This window comes from Pelodiscus sinensis, chromosome 3 (genome assembly GCF_049634645.1).
Source record: "Pelodiscus sinensis isolate JC-2024 chromosome 3, ASM4963464v1, whole genome shotgun sequence".
In the NCBI taxonomy this organism is placed as follows: domain Eukaryota; kingdom Metazoa; phylum Chordata; order Testudines; family Trionychidae; genus Pelodiscus; species Pelodiscus sinensis.
Window position 1 is genome coordinate 126,924,522 of NC_134713.1, and position 11,472 is coordinate 126,935,993.

General features: G+C 38.4%; 1 protein-coding gene across 7 annotated transcripts in view; it reads right to left on the reverse strand.

The window, feature by feature from the left end:
- Positions 1-11,472, reverse strand: part of LYST (lysosomal trafficking regulator) — a 153,754-nt gene that overhangs the window by 119,095 nt on the left and 23,187 nt on the right. For 6 of the 7 annotated variants that reach the window (XM_006122067.4, XM_075924800.1, XM_075924801.1 and 3 more), the window contains 4 exons: positions 10,991-11,089; positions 8,579-8,772; positions 6,232-6,322; positions 574-2,614 (listed from right to left, as the gene is read on the reverse strand). In XM_006122067.4, the coding sequence (XP_006122129.2) occupies positions 574-2,614; positions 6,232-6,322; positions 8,579-8,770 (2,324 nt within the window). In that variant the 5' untranslated portion in view covers positions 8,771-8,772; positions 10,991-11,089. Of the gene's footprint in view, positions 1-573; positions 2,615-6,231; positions 6,323-8,578; positions 8,777-10,990; positions 11,090-11,472 lie in introns of all 7 variants that reach the window. The other variant, XM_075924798.1, reaches the window with a different exon arrangement.

The following is an 11,472-nucleotide window of genomic DNA, read 5'->3' on the forward strand; positions in this document are numbered from 1 at the left end:
CCTGACTGGTTCTGAACCAGAGTATCTTCCAAACCACAGAAGGTCAATATTGTCTAGCAGAGTTACCAATACTTCCACTGCTTACTGGGCTGTTCAAGGACAGTTAAGAGGTAAATGAGAGCTAAACAACAGCAAGAACATAGAGCTAGGACTGGTGGCAGTAAACAAACTTTATGGGACCATGGGAAACTTGGCCTCACCCATGAAAAGTGGATACCCAACTAATTAAAATCATTCCAAATGACACATGTTTCTGGACCAGAGAGTTCTAGACTAGAGAGGTTCTACCGGTAGTACAGAATAGGATATACAAACCCATTCTGCATAAAAGTTTTACACATTTCACTTTTATAGCACAGATACCATCATCCTAGATCCATGCCACTTTGGGGTTTATGAATTATTAGCAAAAAGTTAGGATTAAGACCTTTAATTATTTACATGGTCCCTATTGCATTCACTTCCATGTGCGTACTGCTCCCCAACCTCAAATTCATTATGTTTTAATCAGTAATTAAGGTACAAACATTTCTGTAATTTACAGCTACAGTTTTCCTATTAATAAATACAAACCTTGATTTAAATAATGCAGGTAGCGTCTGTAAATAAATTTGAAGTACCTCCTGAGGCAAACATCGGCTGTGACAGCTGCATACATGATTACATGCTGCAGTTACACCTAGCTGTTGAGAGTGATGAGCTAATTCAACACCTCTCTGGAGCACTGGGTTATAAATATAGTTATATAACTTCCACTGAACTACTACATTGCCCTTTTGGATTAAATGGCAAATGTGGCTTGCTATCTGTACACTGCGTAGCTTGTCTTCTTCGAAGGCAAAGTCCTGGTAAGCCTCCAAAGCATCCCACCTCAATAACAGGTCTTCAGATCCACTACTAGGCAAAATCCCTTGAAACCTATAAGAAGGATTTGAAAAATGTGGTACAAGACCAGTATCAGTCGAGCTGTTTTGCAGGGTATCTTCTAGCTCAGCAAGCTGGTCACAGTCAATAGTACAAATATTGCAGGCTGCCTGCATAATTTTTTGAGAAACTTCAGCTCCTCCCAGCTGATCCAATATGAACTTATTAAGGATGCTCAATATGTGCTGTTGAAAGTTTTTTAATGCTGGTAACTTGGAAGCTAGAAGTAACGGAGTAATCACAGACTTTGGGTCCATACAACAGCATATTCCAACATTATGTATACCTGACAGAATCTGAGCACAAGTGCTGCTCAAAGAAACTTGCTGCAGCAAGTGGAAGCATTGATGAGCACAAACAGCAATGCAACAGCAGCGTTCAGGATAATGAACTTCTCCATCTACTACCTCCTCAAAGGGGTTTTGGGAAACCTGGCTTTTAAAAGCAGACACTGGAAGCCCTGAGAGATCTCTGTGATGATGCATGAAGTGAGAATATTCACATCGCCTATGCCTTTTTCTTGTACACATCGACTGATGAAGTTGTTCTGATTTCACTTTTTTGATAGTGCTGATTATTTTTGTAATGCTGTTGATTAGGACTGTTAGATGTTCTGAGGCTTCAGTAGTTATTTCCTCCCCCTTGGCGACCAGCCATTCCATTTGAAGCACTGTGATTTCAAACAGTTTAAATCCGTGGTGTTGTATAAACTCATGAATGAGATCCATAGCTTGACTAAAATAAAATGGATTAGAAGCTGCACTCTGAAGACAACAGATCAGAATCTGCAAAACCCCTTCTAGAAGCTCAGGTAAAAGAAGGGCTCTGTGGCAATAGTGGGAGAATACAAAGTTACCATGAACTTCCTTTAGTGTTTTCTTTTGTGTTGGAGTGAAACAATCAGACTGCTTTTCCAAACACGTGCTAATTTTTAAAGCTGCTTTAAGTAAGTCTGTTAAATTTTTTCTCAAGTTGTCAGGCATAGTTTCAACACTGGCGATATCTATGGACAAAAGGTGAAGAACTGTTCTAAAGAGCATCCTTTGAACCAGAGCCACAGGTTCTTCTGTCCAGCCTGCAGAAACCACTTCACTTTCTGCACCATTACTTATATTGCAACAGTCTGCAAATCCTGATAAGTATTCTGTTAAGGTGGGCACAACAGTGGCTGCAAGTGCAGAATTGTGATTCAAGGTAATATCAAATTTACATACTTTTTCTAACAATGACAACAAGACCTGGCACAAGTCAAATGGTGAATTGCCCATGCTGGTGACAACTGCTGCTGAAGCGGAGTCACTTAAAATCTCAGATTTTAACTCTTGCACTGGAATGCTCGGCCTGGAATTTTGTACTGGTTCTCCCAGTGATGGATCACCTGTACTTGCAAGGTAGTTGTCCCTTGGTGGGTATGTTAGAAAAGGCTGCAGGATTTGGGATCGTCTGTGTTTAATCATTATGGTACTTCTGTCATCTGAATTGCCTTCCGAATCTGAAGTGGACAATTGAGATTTTCTTGCATCCCTCACAGAATACCGTTGGGTGGTTTTGCGCTGACGCCTAGTTTTTCGAGACAAAGAACTGAATTTTACAGGACTCTGAAAACTTAGTTCTTCCTGTGTAGAACACAGAGAAATTGAATGTGTGTCTTTGGTAAGGTGTATGCCAACTGTGAAGGGTAGATGAAAATCTGTTGAAAGAAAAATTAACACATACATTACACTTCAAAGTAACACAAACTTATACTTAATATATTTACAGTGCTTAATAACTTGAACATATGTATTTTTGGGATACATATTTGATTGATGTGTCCGAAGGTTTCCTACAGAACATGCTTTTCTTTTCTTCAATCTTTAACATCTCGAAGTTAATTAAACAAAAAAGCTTCATCACAAAATGATTATTTACAACTCAGATTCAGGAATCTGATTTGCTTATTCTCTAAAAAGGAACCACCAAATTTAATTTCTTTTTCTTATTAATAGGAATCTGGACTTTTCATTTTCTATATATTTCTTAAACAGCAGCTGCATTTTATTTTCCTTGCCTAAATCAACATAAACTAAGTTTGAGACAGAAAAAAAATATATTTAGCTAAATGTAGTTTCGAAACCCTTGCTCCCTATTAAAAATCCCCCACTTAAAGACCCACAATGACATCCTCCACTCCAGCTATATCAGAACAATGCAAACAGCTACTTGAAGCTCTTCATTTTCATTGCATTAACAAGTTGAATGAGATTGCTTTTACAAGAAAGTAATTTGTTCATATAAATACCTAATGAAAGAATAAGCACATACCATAAACAGCTGTACCTGTTCACATTATTGTACAAAAGCTGTCTAACTCATACCACACATTTGAAGTATAAGTAGGACTGTCAAATCATCACAATTAACTCAAAATTGATCATAATTAATTGTAATAAATTATTTAATAATGTGATTTAAAATGTTAATACCAGTTGAACTTTCTTTGGATGTTTTTCTGCATTTTCAAATATACAGGCTTCAATTAAAATACAGAATACAAAATGTGCAGTGCTCTTTTATATTATTTTTATTACAAATATCTGCATTGTAAAAACGATGCAAGTATTTTTAGTTCATTTCATATGAGGACTGTAGTGCAATCTCTGTTATGAAAGTGCAACTCACAAACACAGATTTTTGTTACATAAATGCATCCAAAAGCAAAGCAATGTAAAACTTTATAGTCGATTAGTCCAGTCAGTCCTACTGCTTGTTCAGGTGTTTGCTAAGACATACAAGTTTGTTTACATTTATGGGAGATATTGCTGCCTGCTTCTTATTTACAATGTCACCTGAAAACAATAACAGGCATCAAGTGGTACTTTGGTAGCTGTCACTGCAAGGTACATGCCAGATATGAAAAACATGTGTATGCCCCTTCATACGTTTAAGTTAGCTGTATGCCTGGACTCAAATTGCATCCAATAGGTAGGTAAACATGTATAGGATGCCTCTACGTAAGGAAGTTGCACAGAGCCCTGAAAATCTGTTTTATATCCACGGGTATCCGCATCTGCAGCTCATTTTTGCAGATATAGATGTGGATACAAACTTTGTATCTGCGCAATGCTGTAACTGTGAAACTGTACTGATGTAGCCAATGGCATAAACTCTAGTGGAGCCCAATTTCAGAAATTTTTACTCTCGACTTAGAGCTCTGGGAATGAGAAGAGACGGTAGCAAAAATAGCCTGTCCCTTGGTCTATTCTAGAGTTCAAACCATTCATAGCATCAGTGCAGTTGCACTACTGCTTAACACCAAGTAAGAAGTAGTTCTTGCTGATCCTCATTCATTATAAAAAGGCACCTTTCTGGTGCTTGCTTCATGCAATAGGGCAGTGTTTCCCAAACTACGGGCTGCGGCCCCATACCAGGCCACAGGAAAAAAAATACTGGGCATCAGCATGGCTGCAGGGAGGGGAGTGGAGTGGGCTGGGGGGAGGAGGTATGTGTGTGTGTGGGGGGGAAAACCGGCTGCTAGGAAGCAGGGTTGGGGCAGTGAGGCTGTCCGGCGAAGATGGCCGGGGGGCGGGGGAGGAGGAAAACCAGGCGGGCAGCCAGCGGAAGCAGGGCTGGCTGGGGGAGATTGGGAGGACGGCGGGAGAACCAGCCTCCTGAAGCAGGGCTGGACGGGGACAGCAGGGCTAGCCGGGGAGATTGGGAGGAGAAGCGGGGGAGAATCAGCTGGGTAGGGAGAGCGGGGCTGGTTGGGGGAGGGGGGAAAGAGGGCAGGGGAGACTGGTGGGGAGTGGGTGGGAACCGGCCACTGGTTCAGGGCTGGACAGGGCAGAGGGAGGAAGCGAATCAGCCGGCAGGAAGCGGGACTGACCCGGGCTCATGCAGACCAAGGCACATGAGTGAGTCTGGCACTGGGGATTCCATTTTGCCCCGCCCTCCCCCCCGCAATACCCTCCCTTGAGTAGTTGCGAACTGCCTGGCTGGTAGGCACACTCACGCAGCGTTAGCACATCTACCAGTCAGGCAGTTCGCAGCTACGGACTGATACACCTAATTATAATAAAACTTACCCAATTAGAAAATACAGGACATTTTATATGTCCGGTATGTTCTCAATTTGTTTCCCAGACAGAACCCTCCAATACCAGACTGTCCGGTACAAAACAGGACACCTGGCAACCCTACCCCTCCTTGCAGCCTCCCTCCTAGCCAAATACCCTACGCCCAATCTGCTCCTGCTCCCGCCTCCTGGAGTGCCCATGCGGCACCGAGTCCCCGAAGCCCTGGCCCAGGCTGGGCAGAGGATGCTGCTGGGTGAAACACTGAAAATGTATCCATTTTTAATTCTTTTTTTTATATGCGTTTATATGTTTGGGCTTCAAAAAACAGTACTGAAAAAAACCGATTCCAACTAAAGTAAAATGTTTGGGAAACCCTGGTCTAGCCAGCTTTCTATCCATCTTACAGTTCATTTTTCCAATCCATATTCCCTTAACTTGCTGGCAAGAATATTTTGGGTGGCTGTATCAAAAGCTTTGCTAACGCTGGAACTGGGGGCTTTGGGAGGACCAGAAAACTTATTTGAATATTCATCATTTGCTTAATGAATATGCAAATATGTGTTACCGGTCCTCCACAAGCTCGTGAATAGATTTACTGGTCCCTGTGTCACAAAGTTTGGGAACCCCTGCAATAGAGGATAATTTGCAGATGCGAATTATGAAAGTTTATCACAAAAAAAATAGAGAAGAATCTACACCAAAAAGTGCAGTTCAAGAGTCCTTAATGAAAGTAATGAATATTTCTTGAAGTTTACACCACACTAATAATGCTAGCTAGGGATTCAAACTAGAAAGTCACACAAATATTGTATACATTGTACATGAATAGCTTTGGAACATTATTTTTAGTGATGCATTAACTAATCCTGACAATGTCATTAATTTATCACATCTGCAATCAGGCTTGCATTTGTGTCAATCTGGAAATTCAACTTGGTTTGCATTTCCAAGATGGACAATAAGTTACCTATAGACTATTATACTTGCTCTAAGTATGGTGAATCTACATATGGTAAGAAGACTTAGATACACAAATGACTTAAATATAGATACTTTAGCCTTTCCTCTAGTGGGAGAGAGTATACAGAACTGAAAAAAAGGAAGTCATAGGTTGAAATCTGAATCACTACCTGATGAAATTCCTTATTATGTATGATTTTGAATCCAGGATATTTTTAATTTTCAGCATACATGTTATTGCAATATATAATTTTTGCTATGTTTCTGGTAGTTTGGTATGATGAAAACATACCTATCACTTTTTCTTCTTGGACGGGTATTTTCCATACCAGTGGTAAAAGCGACAAGAGGAGAGTTAAAAGTTCTTCTCGACATGTCAGCTCCTAAATTGAAAATAAAATATCTTTAAAGATGTAACATTCTTTAGTTTTACAGAAATAGCTGGACTCTTCCATTGGCTATATATTTCCTAATGTAAATTTTGTTAAACGACTCAGTTCCCTGCATCCCCAAAAGCTACACTGGAGAAATAACTACGTAGGGAAAAAAAAAAAGAGTGTTTTAGCTTTAAACCATGGTCAATAAGAAAGCACTGCAAATATTTAGCACATCTTCGCAATTGACACTATAAATACCAAAGCCATCCAAATCTTTCTTGTCGAAAGAATTCATTACACAAGGGAGGGAAAAAATTACCGGTAAGTGAAAACTGAAAGCAAATAACTTTTGTTGATCTGAAGGGAGATAGTATGAAATAAAAAAAAAAAAAAAAGAACTGGAAAAACTCTGTAGTTGCAAGACATTTTATGCTTTTTCTTTAAAAAAACAAACAAACACATGTATTGCCTTGCCACTTTTTTTAATTTCCTTCTTTTGGGAAAGGCTGCAAGTTGTCTATTAAAAGGAAGAAGTCATCTGCATCAAGACACAGTGGAAGAATGGACTTCTACAGAGGAGGAAAAAGGTTTACCTACCTGTAATTTTGTTTCTCTGAAATTGTCAATCATACAAAGATTCTGGAACTCTCAACACTAAAAGAACTTTGGGCCGAAAGGACAGCAGTAGACAGGATAGGGCATGGACAAAAAACTCCTCACTAGCTTTCATGCACCACTCTACCAGGATCAATGCTCCATAAGGTATGAGGGTTTTTCACTGGTCTCTACACTAAGAACTATGGCCCCAAGACTGAGTTTAGCAGATGCTTTTTCCTAAAGAAACTAAAATTTTTTAGAAGCCTTAAGAAGCTGTGAAATCAGCTTGCAAACATGCTATATTGTTCTTGGAAGCCAGCCAGATGCAGATGATTTTGTCTACTACTGTATATATTTAAGAGAGTTTGCCTGTCTGCGCATAAGTCAGTCAGTATGTTCAAGCAGTCCTCTTAAACTATAAGAGTTAGGGCCACCAAATTTGGTATGCAGCTTCCTTTTATCATAACTTAAACCAAGGTAAGAGAGTTTGGTTGTACCAAGAAAGCAGGATGTGCCCAGAATGGGACTGCTTCTCAGAAAAACCACACAGAAAAAAGACAGTCAGCAGGCAAGTTAAAGAGGCTCGCTGGGGGCATGCCCTCCTTTCTTCTCCTCCCTCCTCTGGTCCAGGAGTGCCTCAGCATACAGCCTTTCACCCACCCCCCAAAGCGTCTTCTATCCCAAGTCTGAGCAATAACTCAGCATCAGCTCCAGAATATGCTGCAGCACAATAGCTAAAATATGCTGTCCCCCCCTTATACCTCCCTGCTTGGCATGAAGATCTGTGTCTCAGAGGGGCTTATGACCCTACCTCTCTGCCAACTTTCCCTCAACTGATATTGCTGCACAAGTGACTTGGGTACTACTGTACTGTGTACAAGCGGCACATAAATATCACTTATCTTGCCCATACCTTAGCAGAACTGCCATTTATGACCAGGGGCCATCAGCAAACAAGGGACACGAATTTAACCCCATATGAATAACTACAATTGAGATTGACGCCCAAGCGTATAATTAGGGTTACATGTTTGCTTTTTCTTTACTTATCGTTAATATTTTGTCTTTAAATAATAATGTAGAGATCAAGTTGAGGGTACAGAAAAAAGTAGTAACACAAAATGGAATTTAGTAAGCTTCAACATAAAGGAGAAAGGGGAAAAAAAGTTAGCAAAAGTAACCATAAACATCTCAATAACGGAGTCACTAGTAAGTTCTGAACCACAGCTAACAAGCGCTAAATCAGAACCCCTTTCTCCTTTTTTTTTTTTTTTTAAACAATATATATATCCTACATCCCATTCATCAAGTTTTCACTGGCTAATTACTGAGCCTCCAACAAGACTTGGCTTATCTGGCTTTCTAGTCATCAGCAGCATGGTATCATCAATATTAGCAGTTTCAAAGGCTCATGCATTCACCTATTTGTCCATTTTCCAATTTCCTGGGAATGACAAAGAAAGCTGCCACCATTAACAAAAAAAAGTTTACTGTCTTTCATACTTCCTTTTTAATTATACGCATTTACAGGCTACCATTCTCAAAGGGAAAACACAAACAAAAATGTCTATCAAAAGAGGCACATCCTTCCATATTTTCTTCAATACAAAAATAGGAGACATGCAAACTGCTGCAATGCATATACAAAACTATGAAAACTATTACCTGATCAATAATGGAATTGAGTGTGGTAAGCAAAGTAAAACCACGACCTTGAACAAGATATTGTCCAAGTGCTGCCATATGAGTTTCCTCCTCTTCCTCCTCCCTGGCCTCAGCCCTCTGAACCACAGCATTGCAGAGACGATTAACGTCTGTCAAAAATTCACGTGCCAGCGAATTACTGGCACTGCTCATGTCTGCGTTGCAAATACAAAAAAGAAAAAGAAATACAGTGCATCAAAATGTATCCTTTTAAAAATTTAATAAATGCTCAAGATTTTTACGTGAAGTTTAAATAACTCAACAAATCTAAAAAACTTTACTGTTTTTAAAACTGAGGCTTCAAATATTTCCCTCTCCATGAACTGCATTAAACATAAGTTAGTCACTGATATCTACCACATGTAAATTTTGAAGTGTTCCCGTTTCTTATCCATATCTTTTTATATTTTCTAACCATTAGCATGCAACATTCCTTGATAAAATAAAAATATTTATTAGGTGAATTTCCACAAAGCAAAGTTCACCTTGTAAATGTATAAAGGGAAACATATGGCTTAATTTCAGTCGTATAACAATCAAAAGTGAGCTGTAAAGCTCAGGCTGCATATTTAAAAGCAGCTAAAACTAAGAAAATGAGTAAGTAAACACTGAATTCAAACTAAATGTATTTTCCCGCAGTCTATAAAGGGTGTATGCATATGTACATATAGGCTGGATTTTTTTCAAGACCTACTAAGAGCTAAGTGCTCAAATCCTATTGAATTTCAGTGGGATTTGGGCATCTAGCTTCCTCCTGGGACTTTGACAATCCCAACTAGTAGGATGAAAGAGTTTATATAGAACAGGATTCCAGTATCTTTCCCAGGATTAAGCAGACTACTTTCAAAATAATCAAGATACTTTTAAAAATCCTAAGTAAGATCAAAACTGAGATATAAACTAAAAACTCAATTTTTAATTCAATTGAATATTTCATTTTGGATGTAGCAATGCTGTCAGTTGTCCTTTTAATTAAACACATTACTGAAATAAATATTCACTAATAATAATATTCTCAAAATGTGAATCGTCTCCAAGTGCCCAAACATTTGAATTTTATTTTAAAACAAATGCACAGGATTTCAAAAAAATGGAAATACAAAAAATAAGCCCTACAAATGTTTCTTCTATCTACTCCCCTGTCAACTACTCCAGTGGAATTCATTTAATTTTGCTTTCCCTTTCAAGTAATATTATGGTAATATTGCTTTTGGCTAGTAACACACACTGGCAATTTGCAATTAACAGGAAGGGAAAATGGAAGCACACGACAAATTATAGAAAGATAAAAAATTATCTATGCTACTGAGAAAGAAATAGTGGAAGTGGCATGAAACAGTGGTGGTGACTAGAGAAATATGGGGTTCACTGGAATACACAAAAAGCTAAGAGCATATATGCAGTTTGACTCTTTTAGCTACCACTAGAAGACTAGATACAAGAGCCTAAATAAATTTAAACATAGAGTTAAGATGCCAGATCCGTCAAAGAACAGACCCAGTTGACTCCCTTCACACCAACAAATGGGAGTAAGGATCTCTAGGGTGCTTAACTCTGTTACTCTGTTCTTTGAAATAGTTGTATTAATTTTGCTGAAATGGAGGAAAATCCTATGTAATCATCATGCCAAATATGCATTTTAAAATAATTTTAACGTAAGCCTACAATAATTTTGGTTTTAAGAACTTATCCAATACACAAAACCTCATCATGTAAATGCTGTAATCACTACTTCCACTGAAATTTATATTTTGCATGAGCTCCTTTTCATCATAACAATAAAACTATACACTCAGAGCATAGGTGTCTTTTGTACATCCTAATACGAAGTATTTGGTCATGAAGGAGTAACCCTTGCCAAAATGCATTCAGAATGAAGGGCTGGCAGGGTGGTTCACAGAATATGAAAAAAAGTTTGGTGTTCAGGATCAATCATTGCAATTTCTGGCACAGGCAGGAGCTAGGAGTACTACAAAGGCTGAGCCTTCAGCCCTGCACAGTGGGAGAGAGGAAGAAAAAGGATGTTTGTGACCACAAAGGGCTAAGCATGACAAGAGGTCTCCAAGAGGAAAACGAAGTGAAATGTCAAGATATTCAAAGAAGGGGAGAGAGAAAAACTCAAACAGATGAAAACAGAGACAAGAAACTCAGAAATGAACTCTTATTTTTAGTTTTCATTCTTTCCCATTTGAATGAGGGAGGTGAGAAAAGTTTTTCCTAAATTTAGAGGCATCACCACTCTAACAGTGTATTTTATTTTAGCGGTTACCAATTATGGCTCATCTAAATGCTGCCAATAAAAATGCTATGAACATCTATGACTCTGTAGAAATAAATATTCATGGTGTATAACAAACGCTAATTGCAACTTACCAGCTTTTTTTTTTTTTTTTTTTAAACACAGCTTTTAACACATCCCTCTTCTTTTTAGAAGAGAAAAAGAGATCAATTCTGGGAATATGGAAGTTTTACCTGTAAGACGAGAAATATTTGTAAGTAACAAAGTCTTTAAAATATATAGAATATGCTATTTTCTAATTTCGGAGTTAAAGATTAAATGTAGTGTTTCATGAACTCATAAAAATGAGCAAACAATCCTTCAAGTCTGAGTGTAAGACAGACGACTGTCTCAGTCTTAAGCTTTATGATTCTGGTAACAATAAGGGTTATGCATATGAGACAAGCCAACATTAAAACTACTCTAATGCAAATATTTTGAGGCAAATTGTTGACATTTTTTCTCTGAAGAAGTGATGCTGTCACTTAATAAAATTAGCTCATGTTGATGGGAGAGCTCCTCCCACTGAATAACATAGCTACACAAGTGATCTTACAGCAGCATAGGATCTTAAAAA